Source organism: Chiloscyllium plagiosum, chromosome 23 (assembly GCF_004010195.1).
Source record: "Chiloscyllium plagiosum isolate BGI_BamShark_2017 chromosome 23, ASM401019v2, whole genome shotgun sequence".
Taxonomy (NCBI): domain Eukaryota; kingdom Metazoa; phylum Chordata; class Chondrichthyes; order Orectolobiformes; family Hemiscylliidae; genus Chiloscyllium; species Chiloscyllium plagiosum.
The window spans coordinates 37,116,163-37,139,350 of NC_057732.1; the positions used below are offsets into that span (position 1 = coordinate 37,116,163).

Genomic DNA, 23,188 nt, shown 5'->3' on the forward strand with positions numbered 1-23,188 from the left:
TTCTTCCCGACCTCTCCGCCCCCACCCCAGTCTGACCTATCACCCTCACCTTGGCCTCTTTCCACCTATCACATTTCCGACGCCCCTCCCCCTAGTCCCTCCTCCCTACCTTTTATCTTAGCCTGCTGGACAAACTTTCCTCATTCCTGAAGAAGGGCTTATGCCCGAAACGTTGATTCTCCTGTTCCCTGGATGCTGCCTGACCTGCTGCGCTTTTCCAGCAACACATTTCCAGCTCTGATCTCCAGCATCTGCAGACCTCACTTTCTCCTCGATTTATAAAGCCAAGGATTCTGTAAGCCTTTTAAACAAATGTTTCAATTGGCCTGGCTGCCTTCAGAAAATTATGCAATTGAACCTTAAAGTCCCTCTGTTTCTGTACGCCCCTCAAAGTTGCATCGTTGAGCCTGTCTGTCTACATTCTATCAAATGTATTACCTTATTTCTCTGCATTGAAATTCATTTGCCAGGTATCTGCCTATTTGGCCATCTTGTCAATGTCCATTTAAGTCACTCAGCATCATCCTCACAATTCACTATTCTCCCTAGCTTAGTATCATCTGTAAAAGTAGAGATTTTGCCCTTAACACCCATCTCCAAATCATTTATATAAAATCAGAAAAACCAAAGTTCCCAACATCAATCCCTGGGGAACACCACTTTCAAATCATTTCCAGTCTGAGAAATGCCCATCTATACCTATTGTTTCCTACCTTTTACCCAATTTGTAATCCATTCTACCAAGGACCCATCAATCCAAAGTATTTCGTATTTGCTAACCAACCTGCAGATTGGCACCATATCAAATGCTTTCTAAAAGTCTAAATATACAACATCCACAGCCTGTGCCACCTCAAAAGAACTCAATTTAATTTGTCAGACATGACCTACCCTTGACAAAGCTATGTTGACTGTCGAGAATTAACTTTTCAGAAATACATATTTCTCTCAGCCTATATTATGACCTCCACCAGTTTTCCCACTATTGATATCAAGCTGACAGGTCTGTAGTTTCATGGGTTATCCATTGTCCCATTTCTTAAACAATGGCATCACATTTCCAATCCTCCAGTCCCCAGGACCGATCCTGTATTCAGTCCTGTATTCAAATTTCTGTCAACAGCTCCACAATGTAGGAAAGACAAAAACCCATTAGGCACAACATGATTCTACACTTTGCAACGCGATAATGATCAGAATCTCTCTTAATAACATTTGATCAGGGATAAATATTGCTCAGAACACCACAAATAACTTCTTTGTTCCTCTTCAAAAGAGTGTTGAAGAGTCATTTACACTTGTACAGGAGTACAGATATGGTTTAATATCGCCATCTTAAAAACACCTCTGACACCACAACATAATACTTTTAAAACACAGTATGAAACACAGTGCCTGGAGAGTAATGGGGTCTTGTTTTCATAAGCATCAGCTGCGCATGAGAGAAATGGATCTGGACTTTTTTTTTCCCCCAATCTGCTTCAGAAAAATACAGATCATTTGAAGAATGCCCTTTTTGTTTTGATTTGCAGAAGTGTTAGCTGAAACTGGATATGTAAGACAGTTGCTCCTGCAAAAGTAGATTGCTTAGAACTGTTAACAAATAACTTGCTTCAATGTAAGGAGTTAGTTTGAAAAAAGTTCCAAATCAGAAGAGTGTGGTTAAAATCATGAAAAGTTTATTTGAAGCTGAAAAAGTCTAAGCTCAGCTGTAAGGAAACATCTGGAAGGGGCTGTGATATTCTTAAAATGGGAAACTGAAGCCACAGTTAAATTAACCCAATAGATCTGGTCGAAAAAGAAATTCAGTGTGGGGTGAGTACTGTAAAGGATTAGTTGAGATTAGTGGGACTGTATTTTACCACGTTTTGAAATCTTTTCACTTGTATTATAATGTAATAGTATGGCTTATTCTATTTTATTTTCATTTATTTTTCTTAATATACTTCTATTTTATTATTAAAACCAAATCTGCAGCATTGTGCGCTTTTGTTTCAATAAAAGACTACCTTGTTAAAAGCAGTCACAAACCAGATATGATCCACAAAGCTATATGATGATTCTGGACGAAGAACAACTATGGTGTCGTGAAGTTTACTGTACTAAATTTGTCTATGGATGTGAGTGTTGCTAAGAGTTTTCTGGAATGGAAGATATAACAGAGGATTGTTTGAAATCTTTGACCATAGCTGAACTGAGATACAGTTAGCAGCTAAAAGGAGGGTAGAAGTAAAAGCCTTGATCTTAAGGATAAAATACTTCAGGTAATTATTCAGCATTCAGAACTGGAAGAAAGGCAACCTAAATTGGGGTGTCAATGCTGAAATTAGCTAAGATGCAGTTAGAAATGGAAAAAAAACAAGTTAAAAGAAAAACCAAGACTAGTGGACTGTGTAGATAAAGGGAAAATGTAATGGAGAGGGATACAGAGCAAAGAAACTTAAATGAGAAGGGAGGAAAACCAGCGGAAGATGAAAAGTGAGGAAAAAGACAGGAATTAAACTTGATCTCCAAAGACAGAGAAACTAGAGAACGAGTTGTCCAAAGGAAAAGTTACAGTAAAGACGAAAGGAGGAGGTGGTAGTTTACAAGATGACTCTGATTCCAATAAAGGATATGACTTAAGAATGTACAATTAGTTTAAATTTACCAAAGGAGTCATCAAAAAGTATAGTGCCTTATTTACAGAGGTTGCTGAACAGATGAAGTCACCGAAGGAGACTTGAACATCAATGTTAAGGGTGTTTTGACAGGAACAGCTAAGACAGTCAATGCCAGTTTGTCAGAAAAACAATATACAAGATATGAAACTGTCAAAGAGGCAATACTCAATGCTTAAGACCGTGACCCTGAAACTGATCAACTAAATTTTAAGATTTCAAGAAAGAAATCTAAATCAGATATTTGTCAAATTTGCAAGAGGAAAAATGCACTGTGACCAGTGAGTTAGATCATTTAAGCTACAGAAAGATTTTGAGAATGTAAGGGAAATTATGATCATGGAAGAATTCATAAATAGCATTCCAGCAAATTTGTAACCTTATCTAGACAAGTATTCAGGCTCAAAAAAGCAGTTCTTGCATATGCCAATGATATCTCACAGACAATTACAGATGTGGAGATGGTCATATGGAAATCCCTCACAGCTTAAATAGGAGATCCATTGCAATAGTAGTAATGCCCAAAAAACCTTTTTTTAAAGGGGCATTGGGAAAGGATACAGGTATTAAAACTGCAGTAGTACAAAGAAAACGGTTTCCTTAGAATGTACTAAGAGGGGAATGACGGCTCAGGATAGTCATGAAGATTCTTTTCCAATTACTAACATGTAGAATTAGGTCACAGGATATTTATCGTAGAAGGTGGTATTTCCTTCTGCTTCAAATCTTGGACATAATCCAATAAAGATACTAGGAGACATCGGAGCAAATACCAGTCATTGATGCTGGCTGCTGATATTAACAAAGATGGGTTAATAAATATTAATTGGAGATAAAAATGGAGGTTACAAACCAGCATCATTGCAAAGAATTGGTTAAAGAGTGACTTGATAATTGGAGAAGTTGGAGTAGTCAAACAATTTCATTTGAAAGGAATTTACTTTTGGGAAATGGTCTAGCAGGTTCAAGAATATTGATCTTACCAAGGCTGGTGAAACAACCAGAAAAGGTAAACAAACTTAATTGTTACAAGAGAAACACGTTGGAATGCCTCCTGTGTATGTTGTGAATAAATCTCAGGTACAAAGAATTAAACAGGAAGAAGTTTTTGAAGCAGGGAGATGATTTGGAAATTCATATGTCAGATATAATTTTCAAAAGTTAACTAAAAAGATGAATGGGATTTTGGAGAAGATTTGTTGATCAGGTTGTAAGTTTGCTCACTGAGCTGATAGATTTGTTCTCGGACATTTTGTCACCATGCTAGTTAACGTCATCAGTGAGCCTCTGATGAAGTGCTCATTTTCTGTCCCACTTGCTATTTATCTGTCTTGGTCTGTCTGTTGTGACGGGTGATATCATTTCCAGTTCTTTTTCTGAGAGGTTGGTAAACGGGATCCAAATCGACGTTTGTTAGTGGAGTTCAGGTCTCTAGGAATTTGAACATCAGGTCTCTAGGAATTTCTGTGCATGTCTTTGTTTAGCCTGTCCGGGGATGTATGTATTTTCCCAGTCGAATTGGTGTCCTTCTTCATCGGTGTATGGATACGAGTGATAGCTGGTCATGTCTTGTATGTTGGTGCTCATGTATCCTGGTGGCTAATTTCCTACCCGTCTGTCCAATGTAATGGTTGCTGAAGTCCTTGTAGGGTATTTCGTACATGACTGGGAGAAAGTGAGCACTGCAGATGCTGGACATCATAGTCGAAGAGTGTGGTGCTGGAAAAGCACAGCTAGTCAGGCTGCATCTGAGCAGTAGGAGAATCGATGTGGAGGACCCTCCCACCACAGGGGATCCAGGAAAGCATCCTTGGAAGAGGCTTTGCAGTAAGGCTATAATCAACTGGGAGAGAATGAGCACTGCAAATGCTAGAGATTAGAGTAAAAATGAATCCTGCGTGGTTGGAGGGTCCTCAAAATGTCAATTCTCCTACTCCTCAGATGCTGCCTGACCGACTGTGCTTTTCCAGAACCACACTCTGATTTTGTATATGACGCTCATTCTGTTGATTGTTGGTACAGGGACCTTTAAATTCATCAGGAGCTATTTCAGTGTGATGGTAGGTTTGTGGGCTACCATGATGCCTAGAGTCTGGAGTAATCTGGTCGTCATCTCAGAGATGTCTTTAATGTATGGCAAGGCAGCTAGAGTTTCTGGGCAAGTTGTGTCTTCTTGTTTAGGTCTGTTGTGTAGGAAATGACAGACTACGCTTATTTGGTACCTGTTGTTCCTGGTGTTTTTCCTCTGCTTTGCTTAGGGCCTGGATAGTGCAGCGTGCTGTGGTTTGTTTAAATAAAATGTCCAGATACTCAACTACAGGAACAATCATCTCAACTTGCACAAACGAAGCTACATCTGGACATTATTTAAACGAGCCACAACAGATTACAGCACCCAGGAACTAACAGAAGCGGAGGAAAAACACCTGTACAACGCATTCAGAAACAACGGGTACCTGATGAGCACAGTCCGCTAATTCCTACACAATTTAGGCTGGTCTTGGTAGAGCTTAATTCTTATAATTTAAAATTTGACAAAGAAATGGAATTCCTGTTGTTTACCAGTCACGATCCATCTAATAAGTCTACTGGGTTTTTGATTTTTTTCCAATTAGTTTATGGACATGTAATAAGATGTCCTCTGAAATAAGTCAAAAGAAATGGTTTTAGGACAGAAGGGCAAAACCTCCATATTAAAGTATGGATGTGTCCCAGGAACCGCTCATAGATAAGGTAAGCTCAAGTACACATTAGAGAAATGCAAATAATTTCATGAAGAAATGGACAGATATGCATGCTTAATCCCAAATATTTCAACCAGGGAATAGATGTTAGTATCATTGCCTTAACAAGGTGAACCACTGAAAACAATTCAGTGGTCCACAAGGGCATTCAAAAGAATTGGTGCAGTAAGTTATTTGCCTGACATCCTATATTGCTGAAAAAATAGGTGGCTGTGTCACATCAATATGTTGAAGCAATACTACTGTGACAAGGAGGATTAGAAAGTGCAGGCATGTCAAGTGGTAAGGATCGTGTAGGACGAATACAATAGTGAGAATTGGCAAAGAGATGCACCACAGACAAATTTGCTCCAAAGGAAAGCAAATATAGTATAGTCAGGAGAATGCCAGGCATCTTTTGAGAAACTGAAAACAATCTTAGTCAATGAATCAGTGTTAGCTGTCCCTAATTTCACCAATCCTTTAAAAGTAGTAGTAATTGATACTAATGACTTGATTGGTTGGACAAAGAAGCTCGTGGAATACTTTTTCAGAAAGCGAAATCACAGAGATACTCAGCAGTGGAAAACAAAACACTGGGCTGAAACATTTTAATGTAATGTATACCATGCCTTTAGGGAAATACTGATATTTTGCTTGAACTCACTTCAGGAAAAGTATCTATTGTTACAGCTGAAGTTTATGACTATTCTGTGAAGACAGTGTTTTGCAGGGTGAGAGATTGTTTAGGTTTTCAGTTGGGGAAAGCCTGCTTCAGAAGAAGCTGCTCCGCTGATAACAAAAAGATTTCAGAAATAAGAGGTATGAACTCAGTTTTAAACCCGATTGCTCTCCTGAAGAATGTCTGGAATACTTCAATACCATATCTCCTGAGCAAGCTGTGTCAGCTAAAATCTGAGTCGAGAGTGTAGTGCTGGAGAAGCACAGCAGGTCAGGCAGCATCCAATGAGCAGGAGAATCAACATTTCGGCCAAAAGCCCTTCATTAGGAATGCTCTGAGCCAAAACCTGAGTCAGCTACCTATGTTTAGTGATACAGATCTATATATACCAAATCCAAATAGCCATCTGGAGTAGAGTGGCGCTGGAAAAGCACAGCATTTCAGGCAGCATCCGGGAAGCAGGAAAATCGACGTTTTGGGCAAAAGCCCTTCATCAGGAATATAGGCAGAGTGCCTGAATGGTGGAGAGATATCCATCATTCAGGCACTCTGCCTGTATTCCTGATGAAGGGCTTTTGCCCAAAACGTCGATTTTCCTGCTCCTCGGATGCTGCCTGAACTGCTGTGCTTTTCCAGCATCTGCAGTTATTGTTTTTACCCTTTTAAATAGCCATCTGAACATATCTTATTCTTTTTGTCTTCCAGAACCAAGACGAACTAATCAAATGGGTTTGTGTACTACAGATTACTTTGAGGAACAAATAGTTTTAATATGAAAACATAAATAAGTAGGTTAACCATTTTATCCTAATTGAATAGGTTTGTTATATAAAATTTTATTTAATTTTATTTATTAAAAAGAAACCTTTGATAGAAGCATACCATTAGTTCAATCAGAAACCAAAAATAACAACCACATTTATGTTGCAGTCCAGTGGAGAAGTGAATAGAGAGAAGGGCAGTGCATATTCTCATTGGTTATAAAAGATGGTCTACGAATAAAAATAGGCATAGTGATAGCATGGATATGTAGTTGATTTCAGGATCAAAAATGGGATCAAAATTGTAAACAGTCTGGTTCAGCTCAGGCACAAGAATGGAGTACATCAACACTTTGGTGAAAGTGAGTACTGCAGATGCTGGAGATTAGAGTCAAGAGTGAGGTGCTGGAAAAGCACAGCAGGTCAGGCAGCATCCAAGGTGCAGGGGAAAAAAATTTTTTAAAAATAAAATCAACATTTTGGGCAAAAGCCCAATTCCTGATGAAGGGCTTTTGCCCGAATGGTCGATTTTCCTGCTCCTCAGATGCTGCCTGACCTGCTGCACTTTTCCAGCACCACACTCTTGACTACATCAACATTTTGTAATTCTTGATGAACAGTCATGAGAAACAGCTGTGGCACACCTACTCAGTCTAATAATCAAGACTCATTGTTAGATTCACACATGAAGAATGCCCACATGAACAAAATATTGCATGCCTGCCAATATGCATGAAATCATATTTCAACACTAATTCATCATCAGGACAGGAGTGAAGAAGTTGGAGGGAGAAAATATCTCTCTTGGAAACCACTTGCTATGTGTCTGGGAGTAAAAAGAGATCTATTAAACACTCACCAGGTTAGAAAGTTTAGAGAGACTGGAAAACTTCTTGACCACGTTGCTCCTGTCTGTTTCTCTGTGCATCATTTTGTCTGAAAAAGTGGCGTGGGAGGACTGAGTACTGAGATGCCCATTTGGCTTTGCCTGTGATAATCCAAATTAATTGTCTTATTTTAGGGCTTATTTTCACATCATTTCAATTGGAAGAATAAAGCTGAAAAGGAAACATTTGTACCATCATGACATTGAGATACATCTTAATATAAGGGAGATAAAGACTGACTTACATTGGAATTGCACCTTTCATAATCTAGCACGTCCCAAAACTGCTTTACAGCCATTAAGTTATTTTTATAAAGCGTAAAGACAGTTTTTGTGAGGAAATGCAGAAACCTGTTTGAGTACTGCAAGGGACTAGAAACAGTAATGAGACACATGATTAGACAGCTTTTTTTAAAAAAAACTGGTATTAGTCAGAGCACCAATATAACTTATTAGTTCTTTAAGCCGTGCAATGGTTTGTGTAGAAACTTGTGGTCTTCCACCTACAAGACAGCAGCTCCAAAAGTGCAGCATTCCCTAGGTTTTGCACTGATATGCCAGCCTGGACAATGTGTTGAAATGCCCATGGTAACCTAACTGCAAGATGAAAAGGCCATTATCTATCAAGCCAGGGTTTTATTCTGGGATCTGACTTTACTAGTATTACTAGCAACTGGGAATAATCACACAACTCTCAGTTTTTGAGCAAAGGAGTTTAGCAATAACAGATTAAGGTAAATTGCCCAGAAATTGCTCAGGAAATAATAGCTGAATCACATTCAGTTGTCATTATTATTTCAACAGAAACAAAAAGCAGTCAGTATTGTCCAATTCCCCATAAATTACTAGGCAATATTGCTGCTCCATTCTAGACTTGATAAAACCTTAACTGCATTCTTGAGCAGGTAAGTGGTGTCAGTGAGCAGCACCTAGAAAAGTGGACAAGCTAAGGTCGTGGGAGTCTTTCCTGGACTCTGGTGGGGGGGGGGGGGGTCAGAAAATTGCAAATATACAACTTTGTTTGAGGCAGGTTGTAAAGGACATTCCCAGCATTTAACAAACCAGTAGTCTAACTTGGTGGTGGGGACACTACTAGATTATTCAGGATAGAATTAGTAATCACATGGAAAAAAAGTGGGTTCATGAAGGGGAAATTGTGCTGAACTAACTTGGAGCCTTTTTTGAAGATGATAACAGAAGGGTTGATGAGGTTAGAGCTGGTATACATAGATTTTCAGAATGTAATTTGATCCAGTGCCACATAACAGACTTTTTTCAAATATTTAGAGTTGGAATGCACTGCCTAGAAATGTGGCGAATGCAGATTCAAATAAGAGTGCACGTTCAATAGGTAATGGATGATCATTTGGATAGAAATCGTGTGCAAGAACATGAATAAAGGCAGGAGCTTGGCATTCTAATATAACTAGTGCAGGCATAATAGGATAAGTGGTCTCCCTCTGCGCCACAACAATTTGGCAGGACGTAGGCAGGAAGAGATTCTACATAGCCAGTATGGGGAACATGTCACCAAAAGAAGCAGAATGTCAAAGGATGGAATATCTCCATTATTGCCAAAAATGCACATTTTGTCAAATTTTTCATCTTGTACACATGAAGACAAGTCACAAGAATACAGATTTAAAGGGGTACCAACATTTATACAGTATGACAGGAGAAGCCTGATTCATTGGCATGTGAACTCTGATTAATAGATGTTGCCATGGAGGATGATCCTGTTAAATGATATCTGTCAGTTTGATTTAAAATTGAAGAAAAAAAACACCTATCACTGATTATGACTGGTCAGAACATTGTCCTGAGAAATGAACCATTGAATGCCTGTCACCTGTTTTTTAAAATATACTTTTATTGAAAAATAGATTTTAATATTACAACAAATACAAAACAGGACAATTCAAAACAATACAAAGAAAGAATACAAAAATGTAAAATCTCCAACCTGTCCTCATATAAATGTATAAATATATACAGAAAAATATATATTGAAAACCCAACTATTTAAATTAAATAAACAATAACCAACAAACTAATCAATAGTAATAACTCAACTCAGCCAAACAAGACACTCACTTTCACAGTTGCTCCACCCTGGATATTGGGCTCGTAAAGCATAATTGTTTCAGTTATATAAAATCCCTTATTAGTGTGACAGATAAATCCGTGTCCAGGTATTCCAAAAAGAGCTGCCATGTCTTATAGAAATTCTTATTCTTGTGGTGTACCATACTTGAGAAAATCCAACGTGATATGGTCCTTAACAATCTACCGCCAACCTAACAGGCCCAAGTGGTTTTCGGATACCCAACCTAGCAAGATATTCTTTCTTGTGCAAGTGAGGATGTTGAAAAGATTTTTTCTTATGCATATCTTCAGGGAACACACTGGGCAGGGCAAGAGGAGGAGAAATTGGGGCCTTCCCCACTCTTACACTCAAAATCTCCTCCATTGCACATGCCACAGCGCTCCAGAATGTTTGAAGCCTATCACAGGACCAGAGACAAAAAGGGCAAGAGTGCCCGTACCAACCCTGCACTTGGAATGTGTTGAAGATACCCCTGGTTTAAACTTTGACAAACAGTCCGGAGTCAAGTGGACCCTGTGGAATTTCTTCAACTGTAGAGCATGGGTCCTATTTCAAATTGATATCTTTCTTGCATTTTCCCCAAATATCTTCCCATGCCTCTGAGGAGATCTCAATATCTATCTCTCTCCCCCACACCTGCAGAGTTGATTGAACTCATCTGAGGGGGCACCCCCCCCCAATTGCTGATATAAAGTGCTAACAGAAAATGCATTCTTAGCACTGAGCACCCTCCTCTGTCAGATTTGTAGGGGTCAGTCAAAAGTGTAGTTTCTTGTTGAATAAAATCCTTAACTTGGGAAAAAAAAATGAAACAGGACCTGTTAGCTAGCTCGTACTTCCATGCTAACTGATCAAAGTACAGCATTGTGTCTCCCTCAAATAAATTACCCATGCAAGACACAATATTTGAATCCTGAATCTATCATCTCCGATAGAAAACCCAGCATACCCAATATAGGTGTAAGAGATGCTTTACCATCATTGCCTTCCCTCTGCTGAATTGCCCTCCGTGCTTTAACAGTACTTATAACTATTGAGTTATGGCAATATTCCCCAACTGTCCTCATTTTGTCCAGAAACAGCAAGTTAGTAAGGGGGCACCTTGCCTGGGAGGTTTTGATATCTAACGATATTGAAAGATGGCCCTTACAAGCCCAATCACTCACATAGGATAATAACAACGAGCTTAGATGGTAGCTTTTAATGCCCAGGAGATCCACTCCTCCCAATCTGTGAGGCAATTGCAGTTTAGCTAATTTAATGAGGGGACGCTTACGGTGTCAAATAAAAGAGCCGAACCAGCAGTTCAGTCTCCTGAAATGTTTGATGATTTAAGATCGGGGGAGCATCCGTATAGGATACAACAAACGAGGGAGAATATTCACCTTAATAAGCATTATCCAACCCAACCACGAGACCGGAAGCACCTCCCATCTTTGAAGGTCTTGTCTGATTTTGTCAAATAATTGAACAAAATTAGCTTTGTACAACTGATCCAGAACAGGAGTAATGAATATACCCAAACGCACAAAACCTTCCCCGTGACCACTTAAATGGGAATCAATATTTGCCCTCAACACCTAGCACCTTCGTAAGACCACTCATAGGCATAGCCTCTGATTTTGCAAGATTAATTTTATACACCATAAAAACACCAAACACACTGCTGAATTTGACAACAAAAAAAAAAGGACATTGTCTGTGTACAACAAAATCTTCTGTAATTTTGACCCTACTTCTGGAGCAGATATATTGGGATCGATACAAATGGCCTCCGCCAATGGTTCAATCACCAATGTAAAAAGCAATGGCGAAAGGGGACAGCCTTGCTGGCTGCCCCTAAAAACATTAAAATTGCTTGATCACACCCCATTGATGACCGCAGCGAGAGGGCCACCATAGAGAACCTTTACTCATCTTATTAAGGCTTCGCCCAAGCCAAATCGTTTCGGAGTATAGAAAAGGTATGGCCACTCAACTCAACAAATGGCTTCTCTGCATCGAGAGAAATCACCAATCCCTGCACTGACTGTTGTTGACATGCTTGAATTACATTAAGCAGCCTCCTAACATTATTGGAGGATCTGCAGCCCTTTATGAAGCTAGTCTGGTCCTCTAACAGTAGAAGGTAACACAGACTCCAGCCTTAACAAGAGTCTTAGAGAGGATTTAAGTCCAAATTTAAGAGTGAAATGGGCCTTCCCTAAGAATAAGCGAAATATTGGCTCAGAGATGGCAGGAGACAATCATGGCTATATGAATCATTAAACATGTTGAGCATTGGGTCTGACAATATGTTTATAAATTCCTTATAGAATTCACTGGGAAATCCATCAGGACCAGGCATGTTTCCACTCTGAAGCAGCTTAACAACTTCCTGTACCTCTTGCTCTGTTAAGGGAGCATTGAGAAAAGACTCTTGTTTGGGGGCTCCCAGGCGTAACCCCAGATCCATGAAAAAATACTCTATTTTGGCCCACCCTTCCTCACAACCCTCAGACTGGTATAACAGCAAAATCTCTGGAATGCCACAATAATCTTTCTGGAATCGCATGTTAGGTTCCCAGACCTTTCCCTAATCGCCATAATGGCTTGAGGGGCACTCCTTTTTCTGGAAAGATATGCTAAGTATTTGCCTGGTCTGTCACCATGCTCATATAACCTTTGCTTTGCAAAAGTAAGCTCCTTCTTTGCCATCTGAGAGAGCATGGAATTCAATGCAGACCACAGCACCATAATCCTCTGTAGCTTGACCAATGAGGGCCTGTCAAAGTAAGCGTGCTTCAAGGCAATGTTGCTGCTCACCCTTCTGCCTCTTCCTACTGGCAGATTGGGAAATAACTAACCCCCTGGCATCGGCTTTGGCAGTTTCCCAAAGGATGGATGGGCTACTAACCAAGCCGGAGTTAATGTCTAGGAACGCCAGAAATTCCCGAGAGAAGTACTTCACAAACTTATTATCCTTGAGGATAAAGGGATCCATTCACCAATGCCTCAAACCCATTGTAACATCCTTAATCTTAATCAGCAGGAAAATTGGAGCATGATCAGCGATAGTAATATTACCAATCATACAAGATGCCACCAAGTCCAGGATTGCCACGGGGGTCAGAAAAAAAAACAATCCTGGTGTGGCATCGTGTGGATTGGAAAAAACGTAAAATTCCTGCCTGTTGAGTGGAGACGCCTCCAGACGTACACCAACCCTAATTCCACACAGATCCACTAAATATTTAGTTTGTACAAAGGATTTGGGGGGGGGGGGGCAACCTGTCTACTGTGGGATCCGTGACAGAGTTAAAATCTCCCCCTATAATGATTTACCAGGACAAGAGACTGATCAGTTTAGAAAACGCATCTACCAAAGATTGGGGGGGGAAATGGGCCAGAGAGCAATAAATATTTAAAACACCATATTCTTCCCAGTTTAGTAACTTAAATGGGAGATTCCTCTGAACCAATAGAGCCATCCCCCTTTTTCTGGTATTAAAAGATGAAAAGTAAACCCGTTCAAAGCATTCTGCTGTAGTTTCAATTGCTCCCCATCATCCAAGTGTCTTGTGTAACAGAGCAATATTCACCTTCTCCTTTCTAAGACTCAAAAGTACCTTCTTCCTTTTAATTGGTGAGTGAGTCCGAGAGGAACACAATTTAATCAAGTCATTAGCTATCATCATCTGCAGTAAAATTTAAGTTCCAGGGCGGAGGAACTCTAACCACAAATCGCCAAGCCTTAGTATCACATGATCCAAACTACATAAACTAAAACCACTACAGTTAACAAACCTATCAAAGATTATGTACAACAAAACCAAAAAAAAACCAACATATGAAGCACCAATGTCACTGAATAGGGGAACTCAACTACCCATCCAAAAACCCAATTTCCCATCCCGCTGCCAAGACTGCAGCCCGGGCATTTAAATACCTGAACTGGGTATAAACTATCCATAAGTAGGCATCTAGCCACCCAACCATTTTCCCTCCTCCTAGCAAACACAAGCAGAAAAGAAAATACGCCATGGAATAGCAATGTGAATAAAGAACTTTTTAAAACACAACAAAAAAAAGGGGTAAATACCCCACCCATCCTTTGGTATAACTTAACTTAGAAATTGAAAGTACACATCTCAACCACTGCCAAACATTGGTTTAAACCAGATTATTACCAACAAAAAAAAAAGGAATGAAAGCCCTAACCAGACTTCCTCTGTTCTTTTTTAAAGAAAAAAAAACAAAAAAGACATACCTAAACAACACCACTATTTGTACATATTGAATTATTCAGATTAAGTTAATTTGTCCACAAAGTCTCTTGCCTTCTCTGACATGTTAAAGGGGTGTACGGATCCATCTAAGGTGAACCGGAGCACTGCCGGATACCTCAGTACTGGATCCCAAGCTCCCTCAGTCTTTTCTTAACACTGTCCTAGGATTTTCTTTTCTGGATCACCGTCGCTGAGAAGTCCTGGAAGAACGTGATCTTAGAGCCCTTGTACATTAAGGCCTTCTGATCCTTCCCCTGGATTGTGGGAGCTTCCACAATTCTCTCCTTAACATTATAAATGATGAAATCACACCAAGAGAGGACGTTGACCCAGACTTGACCTCTGTGCCATGACCCATGAGCTCTCTCAGTCCACACTACAAAGGCAAGGAATTTCAGCAACCAGTCCTCAATAAATTCTTCCAGCCGCTCATCTTCCTTACCCTCTGGCAGACCGATGATCGGAGTATTTTTTTCTCCTGCCCCTGTTCAAGATCATCCACTTGGGTCACGTAAATTTCAAGCCTGCATAATTTATCCTTGGAGGAACAGGTATCAGCTTCCACCACTGTGACTCTATGTTCAACCTCATCTGTCCTTTTTTCCAGGTCTCCCAGCTGCTGTTCATGCTTCTGCAGCATGATAGAGATCAGGGTCTGCTTCTCCTCTATCTGCTTACCCAACATCTTGCGAGATTTCCTGAGATCCTTCACCAGGGCCTGGTAGGTAATAAAGTCCAAGGGTCCTGCAGACTGGGCCGCTGACCTGAAATCGGATGCTCCTCCTCCCTTCTTCGGCATTTCTGGACGGTGAAAATGCAGGTAAGTTGATTTTCCACAATTTCTTGGCACTCCACGACCTTTCCAAGGTCCCAGGATATCACAATGGCCCAGTCTGGGCAGGTTAGAAGTTCGTCCCGCTTGCGCTGCCAAGCTTGCCACCATCTTGGTTCCCATGGTCACCCATTTTGATCAGTTGAAACTGGTGCTGTGTGATGTATGTTCTTTCTCACTGCAAAGAGCAGAGTGTTATGCATGAAGAGATGGAGTTTCCAGAGGATCCAAGATGGCGATGATATAGAAAGATCGCACTGCATCGCAAGCAGGACAAAGTTTTACCCCAGACCACCACGATATCCTAGAACTCTGGAAAGGTCGTGGAGTCCCAGGAAACTGTCAGAGCAACTTGCCTCAGTTTTCGCCGTTCAGGGATGCCGAAGGAGGGAGGTGGTATGTCTGAGGCTAGGCCAATGGCCCAGCCTGCACAATACTGACTCTATTTCCTACCAGGTTCTGGTAAAGGAGCTTGCGAAATATCTCAAGATATTGGGAAAGCATATAGAGGTGAAGCTGGCCCCGATCCATATCATGCTGCAGAAGAATGAACAGCAGTTGAAAGACCTTGAGAAAAGGATGTATGAGGTAGAACGCAGAGTCAGTGGTAAAGCTGATACAGATTCCTCCAAAGATAGGATCAGGGCCCTGGAGACACAGGTCCGTAAATTGCTTGATCAAGTTGATGACCTTGAGAACAGGGGCAGGAGAGAAAAAAAAAATCTTGGGATCAGTCTGCCAGAGGGTAAGGAATGTGAGCGACCAATGGAATTTATTGAGGACTGGTTGCCGAAATTCCTTAACTTGGAGGCTAGAATGAGAGGTTTGAAGATTGAGAGGGCTCTCCGGGTCATGGCGCGGAAGTCAGGTCTGGACCATTGTCCGTGACCTATCTTGGTGCAAGTTCATCACTATCCAGATAAAGAGAGAATCATGGAAGCTTCTAGAATCCAGGGGAAGGATTCAAAGGCCCTAGTTTACGAGGGCTCCAAGATCATATTCGTCCAGGATTGTTCTGAGGTGGTGATTCGGAAAAGAAAATCCTATGATGGCATCAAGAAAGGACTGAGGGAGCTTGGGACCCAGTACACAGAGGTATCTAGTGATGCTTTGGAACACCTTAGATGGATTTGTACATCTCTGACATGGAGAAAGCAAGAGACCTTATGGACAAATTAGTCTAATCTGAACAATTTAGTATGTATAAATAGTAGTGTTGTTTGGGTATGTTTAGAATTTTTTCTTTTAAAAAATGTGTAAGTCCGATGGGGGCTTTCTTTTCCTTTTTTTTTAAAAAAAAATTGGTACTACTCTGGTCTAAATTATGCTTGGGATGTGTACTTTCAATTTCTAAGTTAACTTATACCAGAGGATGGGTGGGGTACTTATCTATTTTTTTCAAAATTTCTGTTCACATTGTTATTCCATGGTATATTTTCCTTTTTTTACTGCTTGTGTCTGTGGTGCGGCTCTAGCTAGGAGAGAAAATGGTTGGGATGGCTAGATGCCTAATCGCGGACAGTTTATACCCTGGGCTGCAGTATTGGCAGCGGGATGGAAAGTTGGGTTTTGGAATATGTATATGTCCCCTATGGGCAGGGGAGAGTTCTCCTGTTGGCGTGTTTTTGGTTTTTGTTGTAGACAATCTTTGATAGCTTTGTAGGTTTGTTAACTGTAGTGGCTTTAGTTTATGTAGTTTTTTTATGTTCGATGGTCCTTGCAACACTAAGGCTTGGCAATTTGTAATTCGAATTCCTCCTCTCTGTACTCTAAATGTTACTGCAGAAGGTTATGGCTAATGACTCATTTAAATGATGTACTCTGGAAAATTAAGGGGGGTCACTCAGCAATTAAGAGGAAGAAGGTACTTTTGAGCCTTAGAAAGTAAAAGGTGGATATTGCCTTATTACAAGAGATGTACTTGCGGGACGATAGGAAGCATTTGAAACTACAGCAGAATGCCTTTGATTGGGTTTACTTTTCATGTTTTAATACCAGAAGTAGGGGAGTGGCTATATTGGTTTGGAGGAATCTCCCATTTAAGTTACTAGAGTGTGTTAAAGACACACACAGAAGGTTTGTAATCTTCAAAGCTCTGATAAATGGGGAAGAATATGGTGTTTTAAATTTTTATTGCCCTCCTACCCATACCCTCAAATTTCTGGTGGCGCTTTCTCTAAATTGATCAGTCTTGAGTCCCGGCATATCATTATATAGAGGGAGATTTTGATTGTCTTATGGATCCCACTGTAGACAGGTTACCCAAAGGCCCCCCCCAATACTTCTGTACAAACAAAACAATTAGTGGATCTGTGTGGAGTTAGGGTTGGTGGACTTCTGTAGGAGTCTCCACCCTACAGGCAGGGATTTTACGTTTTTCCAATTCAGACAGATGTCACCAGGATTGATTTTTTTTTCTGATCCCCGTGACAACCCTGGACTTGGTGGTATCTTGTACGATTGGTAATATTACTATCTCCGATCACACTCCAGTGTACCTGTTGGTTAAGATTAAGAATGCTATAGTGAGCCCCGAGGGCCTGGTGAATGGATCCCTTTATCGTCAAGGACAATAAGTTTGTGGAGTACTTCTAAGGAATTTTAAGGCTTTCCTCGACGTTAATTCAGGCTTGGCTAGTAGCCCGTCCGTCCTTTGGGAAACTGCCAAAGTCTATCCGAGGGAGTTAGTTATCTCCTACTCTACCAATAGGGAGCGGCAAAAAGCAACATCTCCTTGAAGCACGATTGAAGGTTGCCAAGGTTATTTTGACAGACCCTCGTTGGCCAAGCTGTAGAGCATTATGGCGCTGCAGTCTGCATTGAATTCCATGCTCAAACAGACAGCAAAGAAGGAGCTTACTTTTGCAAAACAAAAGGTTGTATGAGCATGGTGACAAACCAGGCAAATACAAAGTGTATCTTGCCAAGGAAAAAAAAAGTGCCCCTCAAGCCATCACATCGATTAGGGAAGGGTCTGGGAACCTAACATGTGACTCCAAAACATTAATGCGGCATTCCAGAGAGTTTACTCTGAATTATGCCAATCTGAGGGTTGTGAGGAGGGGCTCGTCAAGATGGAGTCCTTTTTCAAGGATCTGAAGCTCCCAGGTGTGACCCCCCCAAGAATGTTTCCTCAATGCCCCCTTATCAAAGCCAGAGGTGCAGTAGGCTGTGAAGCAGCTTCTGAGTGGAAAGGCACACGGTCTTGATGGACTTTCCAGTGAATTCTATAATGAATTTAAAAGCATATTGTCAGGCCTAATGCTCAACATGTTCAATGACTCATACAGTCATGATCGTCTCCTACCACCTGTAAGAGAGGCCAATATTACACTTATTCTTAAATAAGCGAAGGCCCCAGAGGACTATGTTTCTTATAGGCTCATTTCATTCTTAAGTGCTGACTTTAAAAATCCTCTCTAAGACGCTTGCACTAAGGCTGGAAACTGTGTTACCTTCTATTGTTAAAGAGAATTAGACTGGTTTCATAAAGGGCCACAGATCCCCCAATGTTAGGGGGCTGCTAAATGTAATTCAAGCGTGTCAACAACAGTCAATACAGGGACTGGGGAATTCTCTGGATGCAGAGAAGGCATTTGACAGAGTTGAATAGCTGTACCTTTATTATGCTCTCGAGCTGTTTGGCTTGGGCAAAGCCTTTATAAGATGGGTAAAGGTTCTCGATGTGACCATCTTGCTGCAGTCACCACCAAGGGGGTACGATCAAACAATTTTAGTTATCTGTCTCCTTTCGCAATTGCTTTTTACATTGGTAATTGAACCCTTGGCAGAGGCCATTCATAGGGATCCTAACATATCGGCTCCACATGTGGGGTCAAAATAACAGAATATTTTGTCGTACGCAGACGATGTCTTCATTTTTTTTGTCAAATCAAGCAGTTTCGATGCCTTGCCTGATACAATGCATCATTTTGTTTAGCACATTTTTGGGGTACAAGATTAATTTTGCAAAATCAGAGGCTACACCTATGGGTGGTCTTATGAAGGTGCTAGGTGTTGAGGGCGAATACTAATTCCCATTTAAGAGGTCACGGGGTGGGGGGATTTGTGTATTGGGCATATTAATCACTCCAGTTCTTCATCGTTGTTTAAAGCTAATTTTGTTCAATTATTCAACAAAAATCAAACGAGACCTTCAAAGATGGGAGGTGCTTCCGGTCTCGTGGTTAGGTCAGATAGCTCTTATTAAGATGAATATTCTCCCCTGTTTGTTGTATCCTACATGGATGTTCCCTCTGATTTTAAATCATCAAACATTTCAGGAGAACAGCTGGTTCAGCTCTTTTATTTGGCATTGTAAGTGGCTCCTTATTAAATTAGCTAAACTGCAATTACCTCACAGACAGGGGAAAGCGGATCTCCCGGACATTAAAAATTACCAACTAAGCTCGCTTTTTTACCTATGTGAGTGATTGGGGTTGTGGGGACCCTCTTAATATCATTAGATATCAAAACCTCTCAGGCAAAGTGCCGAATTACTAGCTTGCTGTTTTTGGACAAAATGAGGACAGTTAAGGAATATTGCCAGAGTTATCAATACTGTTAAAGCATGGAGGGCAATTCAGCAGAGGGGAGGCAATATTGGCAAAACATCTGTTCTTACACCTATAGTGGGTATGCCGGGTTTTCAATCTGGAATGATGGATTCAGGATTCAAACACTGGGCAGCTAGGGTGCGTCTTGCAAGGGTGATTTATTTGAGGGAGACACAGTGACATCTTTTGATCAGTTAGCGTGGAAATAAAAGCCACCCAACAGGGACCACTTTCATTTTTTTCACATTAGGGATTTTATTCAAAAAAGGACTACACTTTTGACTGATCCCTACAAATCCAACATAGAGAGGAGGGTGCTCAGTGTTAAAAGCACACTTTCTGTCAGCACTTTATATCGTCAACTGGGGGAACTGTCCCCCAGATGAGTCTGATCAACTTTGCAGGGTGTGGGAGAGAGAGCTAGGCGTTGAGGTCTTCTCAGAGGCATGGGAAGATATTTGGGAAAACACAAGATAGATATCAATTTGCAATAGGATCCATGCTTTACATTTGAAGATTCTCCACAGCGTCCATTTGACTTCGGATCATTTGTCAAAACTCAAACCAGAGGTACCTTCAACATGCCTCAAGTGTAAAGTTAGTATAGGCACTCTTACCCATTGTCTCTGGTCCTGTAGTAGGCTTCAAACATACTGGAGCGCTGTGGCAGGTGCAATGGACGTGATTTTGGGTATAAGGTGGAGAAGGACCAGATTTCTCCTCTTCTCGGCCTGCCCAATGTATTTCCTGTAGATGCACATAAACAAAAAAAAACTTTTCAACATCCTCATATTCTGCACAAAAAAGAATATCTTGTTAGGTTAGGTGTCCGAAAATGCCCTGGGCATGTTGGGTTAGCGCAAGATTATTGGGGAGCATATCCCCCTTGGATTTTCTTACAAGTATGGTACACCACAAAACTGAGAATTTCTATAAGACGTAGAGTCATAGAGATATACAGCACAGAAATAGACCCTTCAGTCCAACTTGTCAATGCAGACCAGATATCCTAAATTAATCTAGTCCCATTTGCCAGCACTTGATCCATATCCCATAGCGGCCCTTTTTGGATTACCTGGACACATTTGTCTGCCACATTAATAAGGGGTTTTATATAGCTGTAACGATTGTGCTTTGAGTCCAATATCCAGAGATGGGAAACAACAAATGAATGAATGTGAAAATTAATGTTCTTGATATTCGAGAGTTAGTGTTTTATTTTGCTGAGCTGTATTATTACTTATCAGTTTGTTGTTAGTTATTATTTATTTAGTTAAGTAATTAGTTGGGTTTTTATGTACTTTTATATATATTTATACATTTGTACATGAGGGTGGTTTGGGTTTTTAAAATTTTTTGTGTTCTTTCTTTATACTGTTGTGAATTGTAGTATTTTGTATTTGTTGTAATATTGAAAAATATGTTTTTCAATAAAAGTATGTTTTAAAAAAAATAAGTGGAGCTTCCAGTATGCACTGTTGCGTGCTATTTGCATACTGCAAACCCAGCTGACAATCTTGAAGTGGTTGTGAGCAGAATTCTTCAAATGATCAGGATTATCTAGCAAATATTCTCCAATCACAGAATGAATGACAACTATTGTGCAAGGCTTGTGGCGAACAGCTACAAAGCTTCCTCAATGTGTATCCATTTTCAGAAATGTTCAACTTCTACACGAACAAAAGAATTAAATCTCTAGATCATTACCTGAGCTATACGTAAAATTGTCATTGGGCAAAAACTAAAGAGAGAAATAGCACAACTTCAGAAAACCAAGATGTAGAAATGATTTTGGAGAAAATGAAAAGACATCAAAAGGCAAGAAATCACTTGTGGGAGTTACGAACAGGCCCCAGCTAATAAAGCATTGAAAATACAGTTAAAGGGCAATATAAAAATGTCCAGTAAGCATATCTCGCACATATGAATGCACTTCAGTCATTTCTGTTCTATTGAGATGGAGCACAGTTGGATCAACTACCTGCTCACATCCAGACATGGATGGCACTGCAGACAATGACTGTGATGTTCACCAGTTTGCTGGACATTTCCACGACTAACAAATACCAGAGGGACTGAGGTTCCTCATCACTTATGGGAATGTAAGTTAATGACTGGGAATATAATTTTAATGCGATTTGTTAAGTTTCCTTTAAAAGTTTAATTTTTATTTTGTTAAAGCTTATTAGCATATGCCTCTTGATTAAGGGTGCACTCAATCTTCTTTTAAAAAATTGATTAACATAAATATGTAAATTCAGGTGGAAAGACTCTAGGATCAGTCAAAATTTATGGAAGGCAGAAGACTAAAGTGCTGGTCAGATCAATCTTGAAGACAGCAAAGAGTATGGGAGAAGGCAGGAATAAGTTAATGAGTTACATGATCAGCCATGATCATATTGAATGACTTAACAGACCTGAAAGGTCAAATAGCCTACTCATTCTCCTATCTTCTATGTATCCTAACCAACTTAACTTCCTCATCCAACTCAACCAAAATACAATGATCATCACTGACTTCATCAAAGCTTTCAGGGCCTTTGTCTATATATAGCAGAATCGTTTTGTTGCAGAGTATGCGACTTAGCCTATCATAACTCCACCAGAGTATTTGAACATTTTGCCAATTTTCTGTCTTTTCTTGATTACTATGGACATTATTTACATAGAAACAATCTTAAATGCCTCATTGAGCTGCCACCACCAAACTAAGGCAGTACAGTCCAAACCCAAACCATTTGCTGTGTGAAAATTTCTTCTGACCTCATAATTGCTTCTTTTGCAAAAGATTTTTAAACTGTGCCCTCGGGTTCTTAGTCCTTTTACAAGTAGGAAGTTTCTCCCTAAACGAGCAATCAACTTAATTCAATGCATAAGAGCTTTAGGGCAGTTGGAGGAGCTTTCCATATTGAAATAGCAGCTGCAATTCAAAAGTACTTCATTAACTGTAAAGAGCTTTGGCATGCACTGAGATCACAGAAAAGCGCTACATAAGTTATTTTCCTTCATTTTTCCATACAGGTTTTATTCCTTTTCATTAAAGCATGCTAACAATGATATCTATATTCTTCCATAAGATGTGCAACCTACAATCAGTTTAAACACCAATTAGAGTCATAGAGATGTACAGCATGGAAACAGACCCTTCGGTCCAACCCGTCCATGTAAACCAGATAGCCCAACCCAATCTAGTCCCACATGCCAGCATCCGGCCCATATCCCTCCAAACCCTTCCTATTCATATACCCATCCAAATGCCTCTTAAATGTTGCAACTGTACCAGCCTCCACCACATCCTCTGGCAGCTCATTCCATACAGGTAGCACCCTATGCGTGAAAACATTGCCCCTTAGGTCTCTTTTATATCTTTCCCCTCTCACCCTAAACATATGCCCTCTAGTTCTGGACTCCCCGACCCCAGGGAAAAGTGTTTGTCTATTTATCCTGTCCATGCCCCTCATAATTCTATAAACCTCTATAAGGTCACCCCTCAGCCTCCGATGCTCCAGGGAAAACAGCCCTAGCCTGTTCAGCCTCTCCCTGTAGCTCAGATCCTCCAACCCTAGCAACATCCTTGTAAATCTTTTCTGAACCCTTTCAAGTTTCACAACATCTTTCTGACAGGAAGGAGACCAGATATTGCACACAATATTGAAACAGTGGCCTAGCCAATGTCCTGTACAGCTGCAACATGACCTCCCAACTCCTGTACT

The 23,188-nt window shown here is 40.4% G+C and overlaps 1 protein-coding gene across 3 annotated transcripts in view; it reads right to left on the reverse strand.

Annotated features, from left to right (window-relative positions):
* Window positions 1–23,188, reverse strand: part of LOC122561786 — a 78,410-nt gene that overhangs the window by 53,498 nt on the left and 1,724 nt on the right. The window contains exons 1-2 of one of the 3 annotated variants that reach the window (XM_043713944.1): window positions 9,807–10,275; window positions 7,686–7,814 (exon numbers count right to left, since the gene is read on the reverse strand). In XM_043713944.1, the coding sequence (XP_043569879.1) occupies window positions 7,686–7,814; window positions 9,807–9,926 (249 nt within the window). In that variant the 5' untranslated portion in view covers window positions 9,927–10,275. Of the gene's footprint in view, window positions 1–7,685; window positions 7,885–9,806; window positions 10,276–23,188 lie in introns of those variants that run through there. The other 2 variants (XM_043713946.1, XM_043713945.1) reach the window with 2 other exon arrangements.